This window comes from Melanostigma gelatinosum, assembly GCF_949748355.1.
Source record: "Melanostigma gelatinosum genome assembly, chromosome: 1".
Classification (NCBI taxonomy): Eukaryota; Metazoa; Chordata; class Actinopteri; order Perciformes; family Zoarcidae; genus Melanostigma; species Melanostigma gelatinosum.
In genome coordinates, this window is record NC_136634.1 from 6,296,465 (window position 1) to 6,324,021 (window position 27,557).

At 44.4% G+C, this 27,557-nt stretch overlaps 1 protein-coding gene across 2 annotated transcripts; it reads left to right on the plus strand.

Annotated features, from left to right (window-relative positions):
- The first annotated feature begins 1,138 nt into the window (after positions 1 to 1,138).
- Positions 1,139 to 26,798, plus strand: fbln1 (fibulin 1). 2 transcript variants are annotated; one of them, XM_079269078.1, is made up of 17 exons: positions 1,142 to 1,308; positions 4,916 to 5,024; positions 6,140 to 6,269; positions 8,244 to 8,403; positions 8,795 to 8,857; positions 8,959 to 9,045; positions 9,153 to 9,290; positions 9,389 to 9,526; positions 9,633 to 9,776; positions 9,878 to 10,003; positions 10,177 to 10,302; positions 10,512 to 10,631; positions 10,833 to 10,964; positions 11,067 to 11,190; positions 16,326 to 16,471; positions 17,381 to 17,521; positions 26,204 to 26,798. In XM_079269078.1, exons 1-17 carry the CDS (start codon positions 1,245 to 1,247, stop codon positions 26,341 to 26,343), a joined length of 2,088 nt encoding a protein of 695 aa, XP_079125204.1. In that variant the 5' UTR covers positions 1,142 to 1,244; the 3' UTR covers positions 26,344 to 26,798. The 2 variants fall into 2 exon arrangements, with proteins under 2 accessions (XP_079125205.1, XP_079125204.1); XM_079269079.1 differs by lacking the exons at positions 16,326 to 16,471; positions 17,381 to 17,521; positions 26,204 to 26,798 and adding an exon at positions 11,704 to 14,709 and having other exon boundaries at positions 1,139 to 1,308.
- The last annotated feature ends 759 nt before the right edge of the window (positions 26,799 to 27,557 follow it).

The window sequence follows — 27,557 nt, forward strand, 5'->3', positions numbered from 1 at the left end:
TGTGGGCGATGCCTGTGGTGTCCTGCTATCAAGTCTTTGGTGATGTTTCTAAACTGGCTAGACTGGTGGTGGAGACATGTGGCTCTGATTAGAAGATCATTTGACCTCTCTGTCACCATGCCCAGAGTCAGGAGACTGATTGAATTCGCAGAGGGCTTTAGTTGGTACAAAAATGTTTATAATGCAGTCTAGCAATTATTTCCCCGCTCCTTGCCAATTCTGGTAGACTTGTGTGTGTGTGTGTGTGTGTGTGTGTGTGTGAGTGTGTGTGTGTGTGGCTTGTTTATACCCAGCTCCTCACAGTTCATGATCACTTTGGCTGATGGTGTGCCCACATCTGTGGCGCAGTTACAAAAGCTTTAATTCATTACATTTGAGGGGAAACTGCCTCATTTTCTTTGGTGCAGTTGTGAACTTTAGTAACTGCAGGGAGCAATAGGCTCAGAAGTATAGGCCTACAGGTAACTTTCATACTTTAAGGATATGCAACAGCACAGAGCTAGTTTGCACTTTGATCTATCATCTTCCTTAAGGTGCAGCAATGGTAGTAACAATATTTATTTTTTTCATTCCCCCTATTTCCTCGAACTGAGATATCCAAAAGTTTTAAAGGCTTATAGTCTGGACACAGCCACAAGACATTTTCGAAATACCCCCAAACCGGCTCCAGATGTTGAGTAATCAGTACAGTCATTAGTCACAGACAGAAAAAGTCTACTTTTACCGTTGATGGGAAGACAATTTCCATGTGTGCATGCATGCCTTACAGCACAGTAGCCTGAAGTCACTTGCAATTCCTCCTGAAGGCAATAAAAACGTTTCACCCCACATCTCCCTAGGTAGTATTTCAGGTCTGATACTTTCCAATGTGCATAAATGTGTCAGTTATATAAAACATTTTAGAAGGAAATGCCTTTTCCTGTCAGGATATAGTTATAAATTACAGTATGAACTCACTTCTGACTTTTATTACCAGTCTGTGAGTCCCAATAGTCAAATCACATGTTTAATTGTAAATTTATGTTGGAGTTTGTGCAGGAAGAAAAAAGAAAAAACAAAGTATTTGATTAGCAATAAGCCGCAGTCTGCCCGCCCCTCGCAGTGTCACAATTGAACGCTCATTCCTCCAGGCACGCTGCAACTGCGCCTCACTCCATCACATCCACTCCTTTACCGCGGAGAACGTCTCTCTCGGACACATATCTCTCTCTCTCTCTCCCACCAGTCGAATCTCTTGTCATTCAATGGGTCCGTGTGCAGTGCTGCTGTGCTCTGCGTTCGGGGTTCTCCTTGGCCAAGTTACCTTTGGTAAGTTGCCTTTCTGCAGGAAAAGATCACTGCGACGTGACCGCGTTGTGATTATCAGGTCATCCAAACCGAGCCAAAGAGTGGACGCAGATGTGGGCGGGTATTGTGTTGTAAGGTAACTTTGCACGTGCACGTGTGATGGTGTTTACAGTAAGAATGGAAGTGACAATAGACAAAAGCGTGAGACGCGGGGTGAATTTGGCACGGGGCTGGTTGGGGCATGTAATGAAAGCGTGGCTCACGAAGCTGGGTGCTTCAAAGCGCTGCAGGGGTGCATTGAAATGAAGTAGGGCTCAAATGTTTACATTAGTTAATTACATACAATTTAACCAAACGTCATCATTATTTCTGTGCAAAGTTTTTATTTGTTGTTTCCATTGTTTTCCCTCCTAACCCACAATGTAGTTCATGACGTTGAGTGTTGTATAAAGTCCCCTCTTACTCTTTGCATTGTGTAGGACAAGATGCTACACAATAATACCATTTGAAAATGTCATATCAAAAAGCAAACTGTGTCTTTAAGTCTTTCATTGCACATTATTAATGCTACAGATTGTTTATAAAGTGACAAAAGATGATGTCGCATGACATGAAGTTTCACATAACTTGAAAGCAAGACTTCTCACTGCGCTGGGTTCTGCACTTTCTGCCCTGCAAGTCAAAGGCCAAGTGCCCTGGTATGCTGCGATGCTATGTCAGAACGACCAAGTGTCTCACCAGGACAGGGTGGCCTGGACAGAGGATGTGATTTATCCAAAGGCTCATGGTTCCCTGGTCACACATGGGGCAACTTTCACAGTCAGCAGGGCCACTTTTCTCAAAAGCTGCCTTCTTTGTAGGGGCTTGTGTCACGGGTCAATTTGGAGTGAATCCATTCCGCTATCATCATCGACCAGTTACATAACCAAAACTCCTAAAATAATGTAACATTGACACAGCAAGATAGGTAGATAGAGTGTTTATACGACTCAGATTGCCAGCAACCTGTGACTAAAAGCCTAGATTGCAGCCTGCGAAAGAGATGCTCTCTGCCCTTGTGATGTCTGGCTCAAGCCAACTGCTCTGCCGGGCGGAGCCTCAGTGGGCTCATTAAGCCTTGTTTACATGAGGCGTCTAGACGCACTCAGTGCCTCTCTGCCAGAATGGCCCTCACAACCAGCGCCGCCATCCAAGATGGAAATCAGTCCTCTCCAGCCAGACAATGCATCACAGAGACAGGGAACCGCGGCAGACTGCGGCAGACTTGGCCGGAGTGCCTGGTTTGCCTCCTTTGATAAAACAGCACCACACCGTTTTTTAAGGCACTTCTGGTCTTTCAATTTAGGTTTGAGAGCAGCAGACAGTGGTGGCGTTTGGAATGACTCTGTGATGCCTTGTGGGTTAGAGTTAGTTATCAGCAGAGGGCTACTGTGGGGAGAACAACTCTAGGACAGAGCAGTGAGACCAACTCTCATTTAAACTATACATACTTCAATAAAGGACAATATTTGGTCGTTAACACCTTTGTATGGGCCATGAATGGCACTCAGTACACATTTCTATCCACATTATTATACTTTTGTAAGATACATGTTTTATTTCAGTGTCATTGCGACATACTGGTGTTACTTTGCCAATAGACTGAGATCTTTGGCATTGAGAGACAGAGAGAGAGAGGGAGAGGGAGAGCGAGAGAGAGCGAGAGAGGGAGAGAGAGGGAGAGAGAGAGAGAGAGAGAGAGAGAGAGAGGGAGGGAGGGAGGGAGAGCGAGAGAGGGAGAGAGAGAGAGAGAGAGAGAGAGAGAGAGAGAGGGAGGGAGGGAGGGAGGGAGAGAGAGAGAGGGAGAGAGAGAGGGAGAGAGAGAGCGAGAGAGAGAGAGGGAGGGAGAGAGAGAGAGAGAGAGAGAGAGAGAGAGAGAGAGAGAGAGAGAGAGAGGGAGAGGGAGGGAGAGAGAGGGAAAGAGAGGGAGGGAGGGAGGGAGAGCGAGAGAGGGAGAGAGAGAGAGAGAGAGAGAGAGAGAGAGAGGGAGGGAGGGAGGGAGAGAGAGAGAGGGAGAGAGAGAGGGAGAGAGCGAGAGAGAGAGAGGGAGGGAGGGAGGGAGGGAGGGAGGGAGGGAGAGAGAGAGAGAGAGAGAGGGAGAGAGAGGGAGAGGGAGGCTTTGAGAGGGCCCACTTGGTAGGCCCATGAGAAAAGCTTTTAAAATGCCATCTTATTTCATCCAGCTGCTACAAGGGTTATTGGCCAGAGGATTCTGGGATGTGCCAGACTTCCAGAAGTCAGTCGTGAGTCAGCTAATGTGGCTGCCTAGTAATAAATCCTCTGTCCATATTCACTCTTTTCTGCCAGCTTAATCATCCTTTGTGTAGCAGCAATGGTCACAACGTTTTATGTCTGTGCTTTGTTTTCCTGTAGCCTATACGCTGGAGAAATGACTTGCCCCCCCCCCCACACACACACACATGTTGTCATTGTTGCCCCTATTGTTCTAGTCTACAGAACTGGTTTTATAGGAGCCTGCAAACTATTGAGAGGAATTGAGGGTTTTATTGCAACACTTACATTGTGTCGTTACAAAGTTGATCAATGCAGAAAAGGTTTTTTGGTGATGACTATTCCTGCTTGTGCTTCGTCTTTGATTTACTGCTCGTAATAAAATTCCTCCTGCCCCTCTGGGAGAAAGCAGCACATCTATAAAACTGAGGGCCGCAATTCCAGACACTTGTCCTCCCAACGTAATCTAACTTATTATCTGAATTAGTTGACTCTTGCCAGACTGTTAACGTCAGACGCTGTGTCTTCAACAGATGGATTTCCTCAGTGCATTTCACAATCACTATTTCCAATAATTCAGAGCATCCAGTCACTAACCAGCAGAACCTCGTATTTTCAAACTCGTGAGTTTGTTGTCTCTTTTCTTTTCTTTTTCATCTCGGGGCACTTATTGTTAACAACAATTTGGCACACTTATCCTGGTTTGAGCCGAAGGCAGAAAAAAAAAGTCCAAGAAGCGATCTGCCAAAGCTATTTCACGTTTGGCACATCACACACAAACCACAGGCGGATGAATGTACTTGATGTCATTGTTTGGTTGTTTACAGAGTTGAGGCGTTCCGCACTCTCTAATCCACATGAAGAAACAGCCAGATCACCACAGAGTTGGTTTTGCTCCAGCAAAAATAAAAAAAAAGCCTTTCTTGAGTCTGCAACAACATATCCATCATTCATTGTCTTTGGCAAAAAAAAAAGACCTGCAGGCAATTTAAATTGGCAAACAGATTTTTAAATTGAGTTTTTCCATCTTTTGGACAACGTGAGGCAACTTGCCATATAGGACAATGGTAATGTCCTTTTTTTGTTTGGGGTATGTCTCCAAATTTGATCATTATAACTTCAGTTATTCAGCACATTTTATTTTTGCCAAAAGAAAATGTGTTTGCGAAAGAAATAATGCTTAAAGGGGCAATGTGTAAGATATGGGCGGTCCCCTCACTGCGACAAACCAGACAATGCCAGATATGAAAACGACCCTCTGACAGTGAATGGGATGTGAACAAATGTACCACCTGTTCACACAAACACACCACCTGTTCACACAAACACACCTTGTGCTGTTTTGAATGTTTTGTAGGAGCCGGGCAGATCTCCATAGAGGACTGCTGTAAAGATGGCCAGAGGCGTGGCAATGACAACGAAGACTGTGCGTCCCTCCCGCTCATCTCTGAGTCAATCCCGTGCAGGTGAGCAGGCGCTCTCTGCTACTTTGCTGTCAAAGATCGCAAATGTATACACCAGGAGTTAGTTGGTAAGAGAGGCAATAACAGGAAATCTGAACGATTACTTCAGACACCAAAGGAAAAAAAAGACAGAAAAGGAGTGGGGGAGAAGAGAACAGCAAAGCAGGAGGGCGACTGTGCCCTTAAAAGGTTCTGCAGAAGAGATGTGCGCCTTGACGTCGAATTTGAGATCGACAGGAGTTTATTTGGAAAGTGGTTTCTGGTAAGAGTTGATAAAGAGGCTGGTCGGAAATGAGAGAGGAGAGGTGAGGGAGTGGCATTTTATGCTTTCTGTCTCGTAAAATCCAGACCAGACAGAAACACCCACTCGTAACTGATTGGACGGCACAAACAGCAAATGTTCGACAACACAATGGAATCTGACCAAACAGAAACATGAAGTAACTGATGTTTTGAGAATAGTGGTGTCACGGGAGAGGCTGTGCTTGTTCCAGATATTGCTTTTGACATCCAAACACCCATCGGAGTAATATACAGCATTCTATTGATCCCTGTAGAGATATTATTATTATTAATATATATATATTTTGTGATCCTCCGATCTCAGAAGTCAAGTGTTGTCTGGAGTACTTCCAGTAACAACGAGTTTCTCACTTTCTGTTTTAAATTTGTGGGAAATAGACGCCTGATTCTGGTCGTACTGGCAACTGTTCGTCACCCAATTAGTGAGAAACTTTTCTCCATTCTCACAGGACACAGCATGCTTACGTAAAGGGGCTGGTTTGGTTGAGTGGTATTATAATAAGATTGATTCTGTCAAAGACCACAATCCGGACATGCGGAGGTGGACAACTGTTCCTTTTGGGACTGAGATGTTGGTTTAACTCCAAGGTTCAACCCAGTTTAAGTCCAGAGATGTCAGCGTTGTGTCCTCCTTGGAATCCACGCAGGACTTCCTCAACCCACTCGTTCACACATTTTTAGTTTGACAACTCTGAGATCCCCACCAGGCTTGCCTCAGGCTGATTTTAATGAGCGACGCTTTTGCGTTGCATTGCACCGAGCAGATTATAAATGCACCACCTGTGTTTTGTGTTTTTTTTTCTTCTTGCTGACAGGATAGTGCAGGAGCATTGCTGTGTGACAGTGCTTGAGGACAACATGTGCACCACCGGCATCACCGTGGCCAAAGACCAAGGAGTCTGCGATTCTTTATTCACCAACACCTGCGAGACCAAGACGACAAAGGTGTGCTCGTGCTTGCACGTGCACACACATACGTTTATGTGTGTGCCTTGCTTGTTGAATGGAGGGAAAAAAAAGGGAATGAAATCGCAGTGTATCCCAAAAAAAACCACTCAATCAACGTACAGTACATCCCTCTGCCGGACAGACAGTTTGGAGGCAGATGATTGATGAGAGCGATGATGTGCATTTGTGTGTGTGTGTGTGTGTGTGTGTGAGTGTGCTGTGATCAGGATGAGGCATGTCACTCCAGGGAGGAATGGAGCTTGTTGCTGTCAGATAGATTATAAATTAAACTCCGACTCTAGAACCTTCTGCAGGCTCACGTCCCGGCACTTTTCAGCCTTTTTATGTTTTTATTCTTTCAACTCAGCCCTCAGTGTGCTCCGATATTTTCACGATGTACTTCACGTCAGCGCACCATGGAACGATAAATGTTTGGCAAAATGTACCGAGGAGGGAACGCAAGTTGGTGCATTTTCTTAAAAGGACGAGACAATTGTCAGCGGGACAGCTGGTCTTTATTTGATCCACTGTTAAGCGCAGCTGGCGTCTCATACTCAAATGTGCACAGTTAAGCTGAATAAGACCAGAGATAGTAGTAGGAGATGGTTTCACCCCCTCTAACAGGATCAAATAATGGCCACGTCACTACATTCACTAGATTTACTGTCCGGCTTCAAGAGGTTTCGTTACATTGTGAAACACAACGAATGAAATGAGCTTAGCAGAAAGACTGGAAGCAGAGGGAAGCCGCTAGCCTGACTCTGTCCAAAGGTAAAAACAATCGGCCTCCCAGCATCTTAAAAGTTCACTAAGACATATTGTGTATTTTTGTCTGCGCACTGAAGTGTAAAAACATTACTTTGATATTTTACAGCTTGCTTATGTATGCATGACTGCAACTCCCTGAAATCCTGACATCATGCGACCAGCGGAGACACCATCTGTTACATTTCGATGCCTCGTCTACATGGGCTTGAACCTCCCAAACAGAGTCGGTTCATCGTGCCGAAGGTTTAGTAGCAGCCGGGTAACACGGGCAAATGCCAGAGGGGTCTGTGTTGTAGAATACAGACGGAGCAAGTGTGGGCAGTCAGAGCCACCCACTACTGGAAACGTCTTCCCATCGAGTTAAGAGATGGAACTAACTTCCCAACCTTTAAACAAATACCAGATGCTAGATGCTAGTATGCTGATTGTGTTGCCTTTGGACAGAGATAGGTTGTAGCTTTCGCCCCCTGTTCCTCGTCTTCACACGAAGCTAAGCTCTCCGCCTCCAGCTTGATACTATCTATGCATTAGTGTGGTATCAAGCTGCTCATCTAACTCTTGTCAAGGAAGCCAAAAAGTACATTTCTCAAAGTGTCAAAGAATTTCTTGAACAGTGAGCTTGATGCGAGTTTTATTAACTCTGATTTTGGCCACCTAAGGGCTGCGGGAACAAACTGGCATGTTTCCAATCGCGCTATCACCACCTCGACACCGTCTGTACAGCCTATACTCTTATTGCCCAAAGTGAAACACAAACACACCCATCCCCCACACTCGGCACCTTTCATCCCCCTTCCAGACTGACAGTACCAGGCTGCCATAGTGATTGATTGAGCATGCTTGAGCCAGAGGCGATGATGTCATCTCATCGCTGTCTTTCTGTCCGTCGTTACTGCTGTCTATCTGTCTATCTGTCTGTGTGAAGCCAGTCCCTTGGCATGCCTTCTCAATCAGCCTCCTTTTTTTGTCTGTCAGGTCGATTGAGAGCTTGGCTGTGTGTCTGAATCCCATCCTCCTCCTCGTCAGTGTAAAACCCTGTTTTGTCTACATCATCCCAAAGTCTCCCTTTTCTTGCCTGCAGTTTTGGTTGATTTCCCCCGGTGCATTAGAGAGCTGAGCAGGCTGATAATTATCTACTGTATGACTTCAGTCTTTATTATGCACCGAAGCTCATACTGTTGTATTCTTCTCTGTGTTCTGCAGATGTGCTGCGACTGTTGTCTTCTGGGGAAGGCGACCCAGGCGAAGGATCTACCCTGTGACCACAACCTGTCGGTGGGCTACCAGTGTGGCCTGGTGTCCCGGGCCTGCTGCGTGGATGGAGCCCCAGACAACCAGACCACACCCACACTAAAAACTGAATGTGGGTGATAAAAAGTAGACATCAGTAGACATCAAAGCAGGCAACTTACATTAGGGTAGAAAAACAGAAAGCCCCATGGGAAAACCTGTGCCCAAACATAAAAACACATCATCAAAACAGTGGAGGATGAGCGTAAGAATGAAGAAAATTGAAGGCGCTGCTGGTGTTGTCAAATATAAGCCCACACTGCCCTCTGTTGGATATGGAGGTAAACAGCAATTAGAGATTTAATGCGTTGCTCATGAGCACTCCAGCAAAACTACCAACGATTTTCCAGCAGCAACTTATCAGTTGTGAGAGTTTGTTTGTGGTTTACTGCTCTTTCTTAAGATAGAGGCATACGCTGTTGAGATGTAAGGCATACGAACATGTTTGGTTTTCTCTCATGCAGTACCAAACGAGGATGAAAACACTGACAATGGAGACAATTCGATATTAGGTGATCAGTGCAAAGGTATGGTTTAATACGGCGATAAGCAAGCTTTTCTACACCTCACTGATTCAAGCTCACAAATGCCGTGATCACCCATCAACATGTTTGTGTTTCTCTTGTAGGGAAATGTGCTCATGACTGTGTGGGCAATGACACTTGCACCTGCTTCAAAGGCTACAAACTCAAGCCAGATGGAAAGAGCTGCGAGGGTAGGCGATCCCCCCCCCCCCGTAACTAAACTAAAACTGTAATAATGTGTGTTACTATTGGAAATATCAGCACAGTAAGACAAACCTCTGCTTTCAAAAACCTTTAGATATCAATGAGTGTTTGTTGGGAGTCAGCAACTGTCGCGGAGGAGAGCGTTGTATCAATACAGAGAGCTCTTTCCGTTGCCAGAGAGAGGTCAGCTGCGGTACTGGCTATGAACTCACTGACGACAACAACTGCAAAGGTCAGGGCACTCCGTCTGCCTCTGTGTGTCTGAGTCGTGTTTTTTGTTTTGTTTGTCAGTGTGTTCAATGGCAATTTTGCTGTGATTTCTACATCCAGACATCGATGAGTGTGAGACTGGCATCCACAACTGTGGCCCAGAGTTTGAGTGCCAAAACACCCAGGGGTCGTTCCGTTGTCTCCCTAAGGCGAAGTGTGGTCCCGGCTATATCCAGGATGCCCTCGGCAACTGCATTGGTATGCACCATACACCTACAACACAGAGCATTCAGCTACATGATATAAGATGGACCAGGGCAATGTTTTCATGATTTAAAAATGTCCTCTGTGCCGGTGTTGTCAGACATCAATGAATGTGTTAGCCAGATGGGCCCCTGTCAACGCGGGCAGATCTGCATCAACACGGTCGGCTCCTACATCTGCCAGAGGAACTCCGTTAACTGTGGTCGAGGATACCACGTCAATGAAGAAGGCACACGCTGTGTTGGTACGGCTGAAAAACTCACCAATAGGGAACAAAGCATCCCACTAACCTGTCCGAGGTGCAGATATCATGGTGTTCCCTGTTGTTTGCTTCCCCCTCCACAGATATAGATGAGTGTAACGGCCCTGAAAAGGTCTGTGCAGGTCATGGTTGCATCAACATGATAGGCTCTTTCCGCTGCGAGTGTGAGGCTGGCTACACCTTCAACAGCATCGCTCGTGTTTGTGAGGGTAAGCAGCCGGTCCATCTCGCTTGCTGCTGTAACACAAGCAGCGAAATCCAAGTGTCTCCTCTGCATGAATAAATAAAACATACATGTAGAACTATGTATCTATATGTCTATCAGTGCTGGTCAAAATGTGTACCAGAGAATTTTGTAGCATATTTGGACTTTGTGCTTTAGATGTGAATGAATGCAGGCACTACCCTGGCCGCCTGTGTGCTCATAAGTGTGAAAACATTCTGGGATCCTACAAGTGTAGCTGCACCAACGGCTTCAAGCTAGCCGCTGACGGCAGGAATTGTGACGGTAAGACAAATACCTAGAGAACTGTTCACGTGCAAATCAGGTACGTACCGATGCAAGTAACTGTTTATGTAGTCGGCTACATATTGAAATGGACAGGTGAGGATCCGCCTCTCTGCAGGTGCTTGGTTTTTATGCTTTTGAGGTGTCCGTGTTAGTAAAGTATTCGGATAGAGTGCATCATGCTCTGTAATAATCTTTTCTCTGCATAGATTTGAATGAGTGCGAGAGCAACCCATGCAGTCAAGAGTGTGCCAACGTGTACGGGTCCTACCAGTGTTACTGTCGACGTGGCTACCAGCTCAGTGATGTGGATGGCATAACTTGTGAAGGTACAATTGAGCCATTTTAACAGATACTTGAGATTCATGAATATTTTGAAAAAGAAAAAAAATGCAAGAGTCGGCTTGTGTGTGAGAATACAACAAAGCAAACTGTATTATTTATTATAATATAATTAAAATATATATATATATATATTTAATTTACTGTTTGGTTTGACTTGTGTTTATCTGTCTCCGTCACACTTTTAGATATAGATGAGTGTGCCCTGCCCACCGGAGGTCATATTTGCTCCTATCGCTGTCACAACACCCCTGGCAGCTTCCACTGTTCCTGTCCTGTCAGCGGCTACACCTTAGCACCCAATGGGCGCAGCTGCCAGGGTAAGCTATCCCACACGTGCAGGCATATGTCAATTTTGGTATTCATTTTTGTGAATGTTTTCAAATAAAATTGTTCTACTTTTTTTGTCTTTTTGCTCCCAGATATTGATGAATGCGTGACAGGAACACACACATGCACAGTCAACCAGAGCTGCTTCAATGTGCAGGGAGGATTCAGATGCTTGTCCTTCGAGTGTCCAAACAACTATCGGCGTGTTGGAGAGACGTGAGTATTTGGATTCAGTACACATTGTTGCTGAACAGGACTCATTTGTCAACAGACACAACCTTAAATATGTACTCTGTGCTCATGGGAATATGATAATTAGAAGACACAAAACCGCAGACAAATAAACACTCAGCGAGCAAGGTCCATTAAACCAAACCCCGACTCATATTTTATTCAAGGCTCTGCATGTCCAGTGTGCTCAATGCTGGAATGACTTCGGAAAATATACGGCTGTAGCATGTCCTCTTGTTTTAAATGCACAAGGACACTCCCTCATTGGCTGTGTTACAGTAGAGACTGTGTATGAGCTCTGCAGGCACCAGTAAATAACTCCTTGCATGACCCCAAAGAGGGCACCATGACTGGCCTGTGAAGTATTATGCTGCAGAGACCAATGTTCCTTGCACTGCATGCCATGCACGACAAATTTTATTTACACCTGGTCTCTCTCTCTCCTTCTCTTTGTGCCTTGTTTGTTCTGTCTTGCCCCCCCCCCTTCTCTATTTACAGTCGATGTGAACGCTTGCTTTGCAATGAGTCTGTCGAGTGCCTGACCATGCCCCTGAGAATAACCTACTACCACCTCACCTTCCCCACCAACATCCCCGTCTTCACCAACATCTTCCGCATGGGCCCCACCCACACCGTGGCCGGCGATGACATCCGGATTGTTATCGCCGCCGGCAACGAGGGCGGTTTCTTCCAGACGGAGCAGGTGCCCAACGGTGGCGTGATGTCGGTGGCAAAGCTCATCAGCGAGCCACAGGACTTTGAGCTGTCTCTGGAGCTCAGGCTGCGTCGCTACAGCACGCTCAGCACATACCTGGCTAAAGTGCTGGTGTTTGTTACCCAGGAGGAGCCCAGAGCACCTTACAATCCCCTCCTAGAATAAACACAGGAGTTGCGTCGGGTTGCACAAGTTACTGCACTCTTAAAAAAAGGACGTGTCATTTTAAATGCGTTGTCTCGAAGAGAAAACTGAAAAAGTTCATCCACAACACAAATTGCATGCAAGATGACCACACAGTATGTTGATAGCAAAGCATGCTGATGCAGTGCAACTTCATGTGGCATACTGCATGGATGCATTCAGATAAATATACAAATATATACTGTGATTTCCAATTAATGATCATTAGAAGACCAATTAGCGCTATGTGTCTGCTTTCACAACTTGAAACAGCAAACGCTGTGAATTTAATTAAGAACTTTGTGATGTCAAATTGACTTTTTTTTGGTTGAAAAATCCCTGCGCTGTTAAAACATTTTGTAATTTTACAACTAAAGATAATTTATGTTTCTGTCATCCATTGATATGATGGGTTTCGGCCTGTCTAAACTCATGGCTGTATTGATTCATGGCCTGATGAACCAGCTTCGGGGCCCCGAGCCATAAATGAGCTAAGGGCCCCTAATGACCCGATGTAGTCCTTCCTACAGTATCTGTGCATTATCCCATCTTCTTAAAATATACAAATGCATTTACAATGTGGACTTTGACAAAAAAAAAAGCCAATTTCACTTGAGACCAAGTGGTCCCTATTCTTAAAGGAATAGTTTGATATATTCGGGACTAGATGAGGAGACAAGGTCTTAATTGCGAGTTTCAAGTCTTCTTCAATTAAGCATGATGTTGATGTAGTACATTCGGGTCCCATTGAGAGTACAGTCGATGATAAAGCAGGATATGCTTTAGGGCGTGGATACCTTGTGATTTAGAGGTTGCCACCACGCCGTTGTCTGGCCTGGAAGTTGTCCGTGTTTTTACATTTTAGAACTTTGAGCCTTTCACGGAGTGTTTATAGTTCATGGAAGTTAATTGTAACATTTTGGTCGTCGACAAATGTCCACGTTCAGTTGCAGCTCCACCCTCTCGTGTCACTTCTGGTTGTCCGGTCAATCATTCAGCATTTTCTATTTCACTTTTTTGGTAAAGAATTACCACCAAAAATGACTTTGTTGACACTTTGTTTGACACTAAGCACGTGTTAAAATCGGTTTTTTAAGGGTGGATATGAAAAAACAATACAACTCACAGAGTGAGAAGAAAGAAGCACAGTTTGATAGCATATCATGTAGCATTTTACATCATCAACTTGTTAACACCAGATTTAAGGACCATTTATTCTGCATTGTGAACTCGGTGTAACTGAATCCTTCTTCTTGGAGGTAAGGCATTGCGATAGCCGCTAGGTGGCGTTCTAGGTCAGGTTAAATCATAAAATGGTAACGGCCCAAGTCTGCCTTTAACTGAGTGTAATTTGATGACGGTTGCATGATAAAGTCTGAGATTTTGCAGGTTTTCATGGTTTTTGTGTTGGATGAACAGTTTTCTATTCAAATTGAAATAGAAATAACACATGTTCAAGTCAAATCCAGTTCTTGATAATGGTACATTGTAGGGTTTAATCAAATACAGTAAAGGGAGAAGCTGGAATGTGAGGCCAAATCACAGATGGAGGCTATGTGACTCCCTCACATAGCTTCATATTACTATTATTCCAACATCTTCAGTCAAGAGGAAATCCATTGATATATGCAAATCTCTTGTCATGTATATATTCGAAGCTAAACATACATACATGTGTCTATACACAAGGTATTTTAATACCAACGCTATGAAACAACATATTATATTGATACAATTATTAGTTATTATTGTCTCCTGATGATTTTAAAGTTTTCCTACATCAGTAATGTTTGTAAACACAGAAGCAAAAGGCCTGCATTTTAAATCAGCCGAGAAACACCACAAGTCAAATTTCCCATCGATAAGTCAAACCCTTCAGTTATATGAGCATATATGTCAAATTCCACTGTTTATTAAGTCCATAAAGTAATTCTTGGATGTGAAATTCTTCACATCCAAAGTCCTATCAAAAATGAGCCAGACTTTTCCTTTTAATGCATTGTTGCTCCCACTTCCCAAACATCATTTACCTTGCACCGCAGATATGTCTTTCTGTGGCAGTTATTTTCATGCACATCTATTCAGCTCCCATTACATTTGAGGCTTAATGTGAAATGCACAGATTTCCACTGCATACTGCGGGTGTAAACCCCAAAGCAGACAGATAATCCAAATGAAGGCTGAGTAAGTGATGCAGTGGCAAAGGAGAGGGAAATGTGCACCAGCAGGAGCGAGTATAAATAGTTTGACATGCTGTGAGGCTGCTGCCCGAGGGCTGTGGCTTATAATAACTGAAAATTCAGATGTCCTAGGTGCCTCCTGTCCTGAGCTGTCAGGCCAGTAAGGATGCACTTGGTCCCTAGTGGGGATATCCTTAAAATAAGAACATAGTGGTGCGCAGAAGGTTTTTTCCTCCCCTTTGACATTGAGTTATGGGGCTCTGGGCTCTGGCCGGTGGTCTGAACAATTTGTGGTACAGCAACATCACCGCGCACAGAATGAATGATGCCCTGCAGTGTTTGTGTTGGGTCGTTATCAATGTGCCGACTATAAATAATAATTACCAAAAAAAATAAAAGGCCTTACGCTTGACCAGAGGACTTTCATCCAAAGAGTCTGTTTTTCTTTCTGGTCTGAAAGTATTGGGGGTTTTCTCCTGGGCTGGGCCACGTGACGCATGGGGGAGATGAAGAAGACGTACATCAGTCCATGCACACGCACGCACACACACACACACACACACACACACACACACATACATATACAGAAGCATGTTTGCATGCATAAAGGCACACATGCACAGGTAAACGTACACAACCATATTGGTACTTTGGGTGCAGAAATATACATACATTAACACACATGAAGCTGTAATTAGCTCCACTTGCTGCCCTTGCTTTGAAGGGGGAAGGGGGCAGTTCACCCTGGGTCATTATCTTCTCGTAAATTTACTCTCTACCCCAACAGAGCTTTCACCTTGTCCTCCAGAGCCCTGCTCGGGTCTTTCTGCAGCTCAGGCTGTGGTATTATAAATGAGGACAACATCTTGTGGGTTTGGCGCGGGGCAAAGCAAAACTTGGACCCACCCGCTAATTGCTAATTACAAGCCCCTACCCAGTGGTGGCTTGACTTTTTGTCAGGGGCTTCTCTCCCCACTCGCCATGGAAGGAGCCCTGCAACCCAAGTCGGGCCTGGGCTTTGAGCTGCAGCCTATAGGTCCCCCGAGGAGCGCCAGAGATCCACGGCCCATGACTCACAATGCGGCTATATGGCTGCCATGCACATTAACTGGACTTATACATGGCAACTTGGCTGTTTTCATAACCCAATATAACCGTGTACTGACTTGTCTCCTTTGTGAAAACCGAGCTTAAATTTACCATCTTGGATGTCGAACGCGAGGCTTTTATTTTGTTTCAAGAGCTCTCTCGTGATCACAAGTTTCTCATTGTTTCAAAGACAAACTCTTGATTTATGAGGTTGTTAGTGCCTTAGAAGCCTCTTTTAAAGTCTTATGTAGCAGACAGGTAGTGAATAGAGATACTTCAGGTGGCGTTAGCCTGAGGAGCCAGCAGAGGCCCTCTATTCCCTCCGACCTGTCACTGATTAGTCTGTGGAATAAACAAAGCCCTAAATAATAGGATGAGAGCTGCCCTGGGGAGAGGCTGGGGAGTTGTCTAGTCATGTTGCTCACAATTTAGGAGTCTTTTAGAACACTCCCTTGCCCCATAAATCCTCCTCAAGAGATTATCTGATGTGAAGCCAGGGATGCTCCGCAAATCCAAATATTTTCCTGAGCAGGTTGTGGATCATTCTTTGTGGGTGTAGTAATTCATTTCCCACACAGCTTGAAGTAGTGCATCAGAAAAGCATCAATGGCAAGCGCTAGTCTCCACAAGCTACTAAGGTTGGCTTCGACATGAGCTTTGGCCATTGTTGGTTTATTGTTCTTCCAAAGCACATAGAATCAGATTGTTTTTGATGTTGACTGCTACATCCAGTATCCCTGCTGTCTTGTTCAGCTATTGTTTGTATCGCGGCTGTTGGCTCACTGAGTTCTTGATTACGCAGTGGGCTGCCCTTAAGGACGCCTTGTTATTGTGAGCTTTGGGAAACCAAAGGCAGTTGACTCTGAAGTCTTTCTACAGACATTACCTAAAGGTCTGAGGCCATGTCTGTGTTTGTGTTTTCTTTCTTTTTCAATGTCTGTTTCCTCCTTTAGAGTTGCAAAGCTTCAACGCTCTGACACCATTCGCTGTACAAAGTCCTGTCAGCCCAATGACATCGCCTGTGTTCTGGACCCCATGCACTCAGTGTCCCACACCTTCATCTCCTTGCCCACCTTCAGAGAGTTCACAAAGCCAGAGGGTAGGTACAGGTCAACCTTTTGATGCGCATTCTCATCATGGAATCTTTGGTGTAATCCAGATGGGCAAACCAGCTAAGAGCTCTAGGTTCATTATAACTGTAAGCTAAGAGTATATCGATCATCTCATAGAATTATTGACAAGAAAGCAAATGAATGTATTTCCCAAAGTGTTGATCTGTTGTTTCAATGCTATACTTAAAATGTACTGACTCATCTAAACTCATCTAAACTCATCTAAAATGTTCCCTAACAACAAAAGCCCATAATTGACGCTTCATTTTGTTTCAGAATGTTCTGTTCAAATCTTTGGAAAGAACGATTTCTTTTTGTGTGTCAATGTGGTCCACAGTCTTTTTTTTCACTTTAGCTCCACTTTATCCCCCTTAAGCTCCCATCAAATGCATTTCCCTGCAGCTGTAAGAATCCATAAGACTACCTCTGACCCCCAAATTAGTTATTCCATGATGTTCTCCATGCAGTCCGGTCTTGGCTGGCCCACACCAGAGAGTAAGTGCCATGCTGGGTGGATATGAGTAACCATGATAATCACTTGCAGACAGTGACAGCTCACAAGCATCTACTGGCTGACATGCAATGCATGTTTCAGACACACTCATGCACAACGTCACGGGGAGTTAAGCTCTTGTCGTTTCTCGTAAGCTAGGAGTTGGGGTGTAAAGGACTTGAGGCCCTTTAGCCCAACATTGGAAAGCCTCAACCTTTCTGTGACCCTCTCAGTGTACAATAAACACAGACGTTTCCAGCTCCAATTTTATTGTCTTTCACTCGGAAAGAACAAAGAAAAAAGAAAAGCAAGAGTTGGCACTGGCTTGGCGGTGCAATCCCAGTGTGATTACGAGGGTTTAGGCTCCAAAAGCTTTTTTTGTCTAATTGTTATCTTCCAACAGAGATTGTTTTCCTGAGAACCACAGTGCCGGCTTACGGGTCCTATCACTTTGGCAGTTACGATGTCAAGTTTGACATACTGGAGGGCAACGTGGAGAACGCCTTCGACGTCATCAAGAGGGTAGAGAACGGAATGTATGTGGGTGAGTACACGGATTTGACCTTGTTGTATGAGTTGTGAAGTCTGAATGCATCAAACTAGCTCAAACATTTGACAACAGCAACTTTAACATGCAGCCTGTCCCGACAGCCGCCACGAATGGAAATCACATCTTCTTTTTGACAAAGGGGGCGTTTTTTCTTGCCAATTATCCATTTTTGAAATGCATGAAATATATGCGATTTTTTTCCCTCTTTTTTTTACAAATCAAACTCACATGTGCACATTGAGAAGACAAAGAGCACAAAATCTCCCATTGGCAATCTCTGGACGCCTTGACATAAGTACATCTGACACAGTCCGTTACGGTCATTGCAGTGTTGTGGCATCACATAGCTGTCATCATCTTCATGGGGGCTCTTGGTGTCTGCGTCTTTGGAGCGCTGTCCTCCCGGTGGCTCTCTGAGACAGACGAAGGCTTGTTTCTGTCTCACCAAATATTTGGCATCAATTTTCCACAGTCTTGTGGTTTAACAAAGTACCATTTAATTCACTTATCTACGGCTATGCGTATCCCAAGCAGATCATTACTTTCCACGATAAGTTATGGTGGTCTGAATGTACTGGAATAGAGTTGCATACATCTATACTTGTGAAGTCACAAGAGCTTCTAGTAGGAGCAGCAGATACCATTTCCAGTGGGGTGTAACAACAACATGTTTGGGGAGAAGCCATTCCCATCCTTTAGTCTGGTGGTGACCCAAGGTTGCTGCACGCCTGTGGGAGAACTGAACGTTGAAGATAAGGGTGCTGTGAGCCCAATGATGACACAACGCTGGGCCCGTTTAAGTGTTTTGGTTTTGTGCTGAGATGCAGGCAGGGGGGGTGAGTGTAAGTACAGCGTCTTCTTCTTCTCACGCTGATGGACGAAGGGATGTCTTTACAGAATGTAAGGGAGAGAGCGAGGAGGATAGAGTGAGCGACTGCCATTTGTTTAGGCGGGATTGTGGGCGCATGCAACTGTTCCTCTCTCGTACAAGAGATGTGTGCTTATCAAAAGTACCCAAATTCACACATAAAAATACGAGGGAAAACATTTTTTAACCGGCAATAATGCGCATAAGTCGCTGTTAGAGCAGTTATAATTCAATTATACTGTCTTCCAATGGTATGTTTTTGTTGGAATGCGCAATGGTGTAATTTTGCATGAGTGATAAGCCTTATTTTGTAATATACCGTCTACTGTGTGTCTGTGTGCGCGTGTGTAAAGGATTTAGAGGGAAATTCCCTGTTCATGGTGCTGCTCATTTGCAAGGGCAAGTATGTATGTGTGTTTGCAAGAGAGGCAGGGAGAATTAAATTGCAGTGAGAGACTGTTATTCAACGAACGAGGAACGAGAGAGAGAGAATATGTGCTGAAGTAATCCCGGGTGCTTTGCTTCATGTGGTTAAATGTATTGTTCCATTTCCCCACGCTTAGGCCTCAGTGTCTCGCCGAGCATTAGAGCACTTAAACTGACGACCACATGAAAGGCCTGTTTGTGAGGAGCCACTTCTCTCGCAAACCCATTGGATGCTCATTGGATGCAGCTCTTGCATGTTAGCACCAGTTGCCCATCGCATATCCAAATTGAGGCCCTGTGCAGTGGAGCCTTTTGGTCACTGACTGCTCGCTGTGAAGTGTGGGCTCCACGGTGCGATGAAGGCCCTCTTGGCTTTATTTTGCTGCTGCTGGTGCTTTGGCCCACAGACGCTGCTGTTGCGCAACCAATTGTACGAGGCGCGCTGACGTGTCACTTAAGGAAGTTTAGTTTCCAGTATCTCCAGTGTCTCCAGCAGTTGTATTACAGCTTGGTGGGATGTGAAGAGCAGCAGACATTGAGGCTCCACTCATGAACAAGTGCGCAAACTCAAACTAACTTTGGCCATTATTTTTGGCCACCTCTTGTGTTTTTGAAAGGGACAAAAGAGGCAATTAGGACTCCTCAGAATCCGTTGCTAACTTGAAAAAGTGATTCTTGAGAGGTTTGATTGGCTGACGCTCTTTTCCGTTATGCTCACTGACTCACTCTTTTAAAAACAGTCGACTGCACACACAGGCATGTAGTGTTTGCATATGTGCATACATGCATACACACATACATAGAGGCTGACAGCATACCAAATATTGGTCATCCGTCACTGGCTTTCGCAGCGCTGTCACATCTGGAAGACAACCCTGACAGCCTTACGCATCTGTGCACACACAACAGGCCCTCGGCGCTCGGAAAACATGATCAGAACCGATCAAACACTTACAGATTCCCATGACGACCACGGTAGCACAGCGGCGTATACCACCCTCACAACAAAGACATCACTTGTGAGCCATCGTGCACATATTTGGAAACACAAACAGTGGAGGAATGCATTACTGTCATCCACTTTCAAATAGGGACAGCTTGTTTGAATAGGGTAGATAAAGGGGTGATTGACTTTGGCAGTCAGCAGGTGTATGGTCCTCCCTTTGAAAACACTGGCTCTTTGGTCTTTGATGGAAGCATGAGCTGAGTCTCTCACCTCTGATAAAATGCTCGTGGTCCCCTTGGTTTAATTATCTCTCAGTGACATACATCATCGTGGGGATCAATGTTGTCTTTGACCACTCCCATCGAAGGTATCATCGGGTCGTGTTGCTTTTTTCCCTTCATGCATCAACGTCTGCTTGCTGACCATGCATGAATTATTTTAGTTTTGCTTTAGCCGCTACTTAGCACAGCAATTGTTGAAATGATCAATTCTTCATATTCTTAATTATGTTTGTTTTATGCAGAGAAACAATGTGACAACCCACCAATCCCATTTCTTACTGGAAAAAAAAGCAACATTCAAATCAATACCTATTCCTATAAATAAGTGTATAAATCAAATGTAAAATACTGTCGACAAATGTGGAATCACACAAGTTTAGTCATTCTACTGTACCATTAATCACTGCTGTCTCATTCTTGTGAGCAGGAAACACTGATTTATGCCACATTCATGTTTGGAGAGCTACAGATAATATAGTACCTTCTCTTCATGAAGGATAGCCATCCTCTGGAGAAGCTATAAGTCTAAGAGGTCGCAGCTAAATTCCTTTCATTTTTGAAATGCAGGTGGAAATGTGCCTTTGCGGTTCATATCCTGCGCAGAGAATAAATGCCTTTCGCATTACTGTTGGCACAGGAATGGCAGCCAGAGAGGCAGCCAGGAAGATGAATGGAAGAGGAAGTGGACAGTGTGTCTCCGTGCAGGTAGCCACGGTCGTCAGCGTGGCCGTCCACAGTGGCTGGTGGAATGTGAGGCTACTGTGTGAGACATGACTGCTTCAGAGCCAGTGGAGCTGGTGGCTCTGGCTTGTGGCCGTGCTGGTGAGGAGCCGAGGACAACGGTGGAGAGATAAGCAGACAACTTGCTCCATTTGAGAGGCTGTCATTTGGATGAATCATGGCACGGCAGCAGCGGGCCCACTAGAGCGCGCCAAGACCATAAGGAATCCTTGTCTGCCCCGCAAGCAGCACAGCTAATCAAAACAGGGTCTTCTCCACTCAACAAGCCCACAGTCAAACACTCAGCGCTGCCATCGGGTGGTCCTCCACCACCAGCGTGCCGATGAAGAGATAGCGATGCAGATAAAACAGTCTTAATAATTTACCAGATACACTTATCGCCCTTGGGGTCGTGATCTATTCAATTTATACTCGGCATTACTCTTTGCAGTCTGGCACTGTGATTTTGAGAAGATGTAACTTTGTTGAAGTAATTGCTCAGTTCTCAAAATGAACACTGTTCTCATCCATTGCAAAGTACTCAAACAGCTTATCAAGATCCTGTGTACTTTCTTCCATTTGAAATGTAGATGGAGAACATCATGTAAAATGCAAACAAAGCAGGTTTTTGTATCCTTTCCATTTACGCTACATTGTCAAGTCTATTTTCTGCTCCTTAGTTATGGGTCTTCGCTTTGAAATGTCACTTGTAATAGAGTGCAAAGGTTGTGGTAAAGATAATGGTGCATGCTATGTCATCTCAGCTGCTCTGGCCCACAACTGCTTAAAACAGAAAGTCCAAGAAAAGAACCAACCAATTCCCCACGGCTACTTCTCAATGATGTCACTAACCAGTTTGCGACACAGTCCAGCAATGACCCACGGGCCATTTCAGAGATCTGTAAGTATGACTCGCTGTTAATTGACCTTAAAATATCAAGCCACATGTGCTGGCCTTTCAGAGCAGGGGTGGGCATGGCTCCCACCCTCTCTTTGGAGTGGTCAGCGTTGTGTTTGGACAGCCTGACCTGACTGGCCGTCCTCGCACCAGTGACCAGTGACCAGGCTGTAAGCAGATCAGGCACCCATGGGGCCTGTGCACTCAGTTTTTCGCACAGTGTGTTATGTTGGCAATTTGAATGGATTATATTTCAGCCATGCTGATGAGTTATCAAAGCTGCAATCGGTTGCTTTGCTAATGGGGTAACAAGGGAGCTAGTTAGCAATTCCTTTGGCACGTCTCCTCACTTTTATGGACTTTTTGGAGAAAAGGTTTCGGGCAGTAAAAAAAGAATCATTGAACAAGAAACCGCCGTGTTTATGTTTATGCCAACAGTGCTCCGCTGTACCTCAGCGATATGGTCAGATAAAAAACACATCACAGTTATAGCCATAATGATGCTGAAGAATGCCCTCCACTCTTTGCATCCTGGAACTTTGTACACCGCCTGGATACTCTCCAACGGTTTCACTGCAGTGAGCATGCATCGCGCCACAGCTAGTGTGTCATTATACAATACTGTGGTGAGGCCAATGCATACTTTTCATTTGTCTCTGGTGTTAAACCCGTTCATTTTGGATTTTGTCATACACTTCCTCGCTGAGTTGTAGAAACCAGAAAACCAAGAAATTGTACTGTTTACATGTAACCCTTCAATATTGCCGCGCTCGTGGCCATGAAGGATGACAAATGACTCCTGGCATTTGCTTCACTTTGTTTTGTGGCAGTGTCTCTGCTACTATTATGCATTTATTTAAGCCTATCTTCTACTTAGGGGGCTACTTTATGGTGTGGCGGAATGTTTTTGGAGAGCGGACAGATTGTACAGCTGTTTGTTTGATGGTGGCTGTTCAAGTCACCTTTGCACCCTGTGGCAGATACCTCAGTGAGATGGAAAGATACCACAAACCTCTCCGGCACTACAACTGGATTTCCTGCTTGGGAACTTCAGGCCTCAGATTACATGACCTTGCAACCCAGTCACAGGGCAGGGCACAGGGTTTTGAAAACCTAGCCGTGTTTATTTTCATGAATCTCAGGTGGTATGGTTGCCAATCAAAGTCAACCTGTTTTTGCGGGCTATTGGCTTTTTGCCTTACAGGCCAGATGAAATGTTAAAGATGAGTATGCAGTTGTGGTTTCACCTCAGGTTCACTGTGAGTATGTTGAGGCCCAGCTGTTAGCTGATGCTTTCCCCTCATTTAGGATACCACTGTGCTTTTGATGGGAAGCTTACGGAAACAAAGAGTCATCATGGTCACATACACTGGTTTTAGTGTCACGCTCCGAACATAATTACCTTTTTCTCGCCCTCAAGGCTGTGCAAAAAATAAGTTCAACAAAGGCTCGAAGTTGTATAAAACATCTGAAGTGTTTCCACAAGTCACGACAGTAACCGTGATACGTCTCACATGTCAGCATACATTCCCTGGTTTGTTATCATGACCAATAGCATGATTCCAAAATTTGGGGTGAGGAAAACTAAACTGCGAGTTTTCAGTTGAGTTTCGAATCACCAACAGTGAGCTTGGAGGGAATTTGGGGATTTGGAGGAGCTATTGGGCTTTAGACCAGCATTTCACAGTTGAGCCCTATGCATTTGCTAATTAGACCACAAACAAATTTAAAAAACAAACAAGCACATTCCACATATTGCACTGTTTAGATGTCCGGAAAACAAAATTCAGTTTCGACGTGATATTTCTGTGTTTTCGTTATTCATCTATTTACAAGATTGTTTAACTTCTTTTTGTAGGATTTTTTAGGATTTTCAGTGGAAAACGTAGCCGCCGTTGACCCTGAATATAGAGTGTTAAGCCCTCGTTAGATGTAGGCCACACTTGGTGCATTTAAAAGAAAGCCTTCATGTGGACTGAATCCCATCTGTCTCTGCGGTGGTCCAGATTGGGCTCATAATATCTTACTCATCTTCATTGTGTGCTTGCTCAACCAACCACTGAAGCTTTTGAACTGATTTATTAAGTACATGGACCAATCATGAACCTTCTGAACTCGCTTTGAGTTTGCATCGGTCAACTCAGAGCTGCCTGCCATCTTGAAACAAAATGTCAGGCTCAAAGTTTTTCCATGTCAGTTATTCTATCAATGTTGTTGCTGCTGTTAAAGCAAAGGTTAGCTCTTTCTGGTGGCGGTGAGGCTTTGGAAACAATTCAATCTCAGTCCCGCTCCCCTGTCTAGTGTCACGATGCAACAGAGTCCCAAAAACACCAAAACAAGGGGGCAACCCTGGTCGAAGTGGGCCCCATTCCACACTCCTCCATGTGCTTATCGCCGGAATCTGCTGGAATCTGTTGCGTGCCCACAGATCCGACTGATAGAGGGACGAGAGAGCAGAATAAAGTGACAGAGAGAGAGAGAGAGAGAGAGAGAGAGAGAGAGACAGAAGTTCAAGCTCCTATTGCTTGCCCCTTCCAGGGTTAAAGATGGATTCCTGGAGGAATGCCTCCATGACTGTATCGCGTGACTGCGACTGCTCCCCTCCATCAAACACATGGGACTCATTTACCACAAATTTGCCACAAACACCAGGCCCCCTCAGGAAGGGAAGAGAGGGGAGGAAGAGAAATGAGTGGGTGGGTGGGGGAGATCTGCCGTCATACAATGCCAGAGTCCCAAAGGACGCAGCGAATGGATCATCATCTGCCCTGCAGTGGAGAACAACGACCAAATGTGTTTTACTCCTTTATTACAAGTACCACGTCAAAGAGCCTCATAATTCAGACCGATTGAGGCAGTGATGATCTGTCGTCATTTTGATCCATGTTGAGTTAAACCAATGAGTCATCATACTAACTCACTGACTCACTTATGAATGAGAGAGGAAATGAGACAAAGACAGAGGATGGTTGAAGGTGCGATAGGAGGACAGTGTGGTGATTGTGCTGCCCGACTGCAGTCTGGCGATGGCTGTTCAAACAGCCTAGAGCTGAAATGTCACCAGCCCTCTGCGGAGAAAAGGCCTGCTGACAGCCTGTATAAACACTGGCATTTTTTTCCCTGTGTAATCGCATGTTCACTTAGAAAGAGCACCAATGAATTCCATGGGCATTCAGTAATGCTCTGTTGCAGTATGTTTATTCTCCCATCTGTTTTACCACGATAGAGGGTGTCTCTTGTCCATGGAGAGGGTGGAAGGTGGGAGGGAGGAATGCAATTCAGATTGTCATGGACAGCCGGGACATCACTGGACTTTGTTTGGCTGGTTGACATCCCACGTCTTTTGAACGCTCATCACAAATATACCAGCTGATACCACGGCACGCCTCCAGACAGGAATGTTGTAAAAAAAATACCTTTTTCTTATATCATGCTAATTTTAGGTTTGTACTTGTATTATAGGTTTCCAGTCGAACATGTTTACACAAAACACAAAAACACACGTTATTTTTCTCATACTGTCTGTCTGAATATACCTGTGTTCACCCCCCTGTTTGAAACGCTCCGTTTTAGCGCCTGTCGCTTTAAGTCCTGTTCGAAAAAAGACTTTCCTCCTCTGATTGGCCTGCAAGAACAGTGCTATTTGATGTGCTATTTTTGCCACATGGTATATATTGTTTAAGTCAGCATTGGAAGGGGAGCCACATCTGAATGGCTTGTTGACTCACATGTTTTCTGATCGAGGCAACCCACACATTACTAACTAGGTTGTCTTATTTCACAATTTGTGGGTTGGCGGGGACTCCAGATACGTTAACAAGTGAAACAGTGAGATTTTCAAACGTTTAAAGGGATGGATTGGTGTTAGGGTGAGTATTCATTTGAACCATTTTCTACCAAAGCAATAGTCTCTATGAAAACTGCTGACAATTATGTATGTGGATTCTCCACAAAACATAACATTTTGTTAAGACCAGCTAGCGCAGGAAGCACATCACCATTGAAGCAGCTTGGTGTGGCAGCATTCACGGTCCGATACAATCTAAAAATATGCTTTGAGTCTATAAGCGCAAAGCCGCTAGGCAACCACTGTAGTCAGCTGTATTGAATGAAATTGAAGAATATATCAATTTGACAGAGCTGTCAGACATGTATGAAACAGAAGGCTTTTTTGACAATTTTGAAACTTTGCTGTTGAAAAATAAATGTATTTTTTTCAGTATGCTGAGCACCACAAACACAAGTCCATTATCCTCAATTGTCTTGGGGTGGGGTGGGTTTTTCCAAATCAAAACCTCAGCCCTTGAAACCAAAACTATCTGCTTTGCTTGATACCGCTAAGGGTAAGTGAGGAAACAGTTTTAGGGTGTCCCTTTAAACCTAACAGCAATTCCAATTACTAATTGCTGCACTTAAACAATTGCGTTTCTGAAGAAATGACAAAATCAACAAATATATATTGGTGTCAGTAAAGCCAATCCTTATCATGTTGTCTACTATTGTCACTGATGCAGTTATTTTATTCTGTTTCCTTCAGGTGTTGTTCGCCAGGTGAAGTCTCTGATTGGTCCACTTGCTACGACGCTGAAACTGTCCATGCGCAACCTGACAACTCAAAGCGACTCCGGCCAGAACATTATCAACGTTCACATGTTCGTCTCAGAGTTCTGGTTCTGAGAGTCGGAAGACACATTTTTACCACATTGTATTAAGACATCCATTGTCAACACTGTACACATTGGTTTATTTATATCAATGCATAGATCAGTGTTAAGGTTTTAATGTTATGTTTGATCACTTGTCACAGTTTCTGAGATAAAAGGCTACGAGCTGCTTCTGACGAGAGCACTACACTTTGATGACAAGCTCAGTCTGTAGTGCACTCCTGCATTGCGACTGGCACAATGGAGCTAAATATGGAGACGTTATGTGATTGAAAATCTATTAAGAACAAAGACGTCCAGAAAGTTTTTTTCCTTAATTGAAAGTGCATGCATTTAGAAAGTTCATTGAAGTAAATGTTCTTTTCATGACATTATAAGACTTTGTTTTTGTAGCATTCACTTTTCCTCCATTACTGTATGCATAGGATAAGGTATTTTTTCTATGAAATAAACACTATTTTAGTTACAGTGTTTGTTTGGTGTATTTCCCTCAAGTAACACTTAACCATTGAATGTCGTACTGAATTGACACTACAGGGTTCAGGACGATAGTAAAACATCTGTATGTATATGTTTTACAAGCCATAGGAACAGAAGTACGGAGAGAAAGAAAGGGTTGTATTTCTCCAAATATGACGAAGTTCAGGACAGAATATCAAAATCAGGACCGTTTGAAAGTGCATTGGTGTGGCCCCATCACTTTTGCCAAATGTGTTTTCAAAATTCAGTACAACCCAAACTCATGACTCGTGCAATGAATTAAACCACAACCCGATGACAGGAAACTGGATTATGATAATTCAGACATGTCAATATTATAACAAACACAGACGTGCAAATGAAATCTGAGCCAGTTTCATTTTATTCATGGCGATTTGTAGAACGTCAGTTTCCATGGTGACATTTAGAACATTCTGTTTACTTTGCACCCAATGATATCTGAGGGGCAGTTAAGACATGTATTGACAGCTTGTCCTCAAAATGCCCTCAGTTGTGTTACTTGTATGCGACATACGCTTCGACTCAAGATGCTCTACGCATTTAAACATGCTGACAGAGGGTTTCACTCATGGTCTCTTTGTATTTCTGGGGAGCTGGGGATGCAGGATTTTCATAAAATCCTCTTTGGTCGAGTAACTGAAGAGGGGAACAAGGTGGCAGCAGCAGTTTTAGACCACGGGCATGGATACCATGCAACCACATTCCTAATTACATTGATCAGTGAAC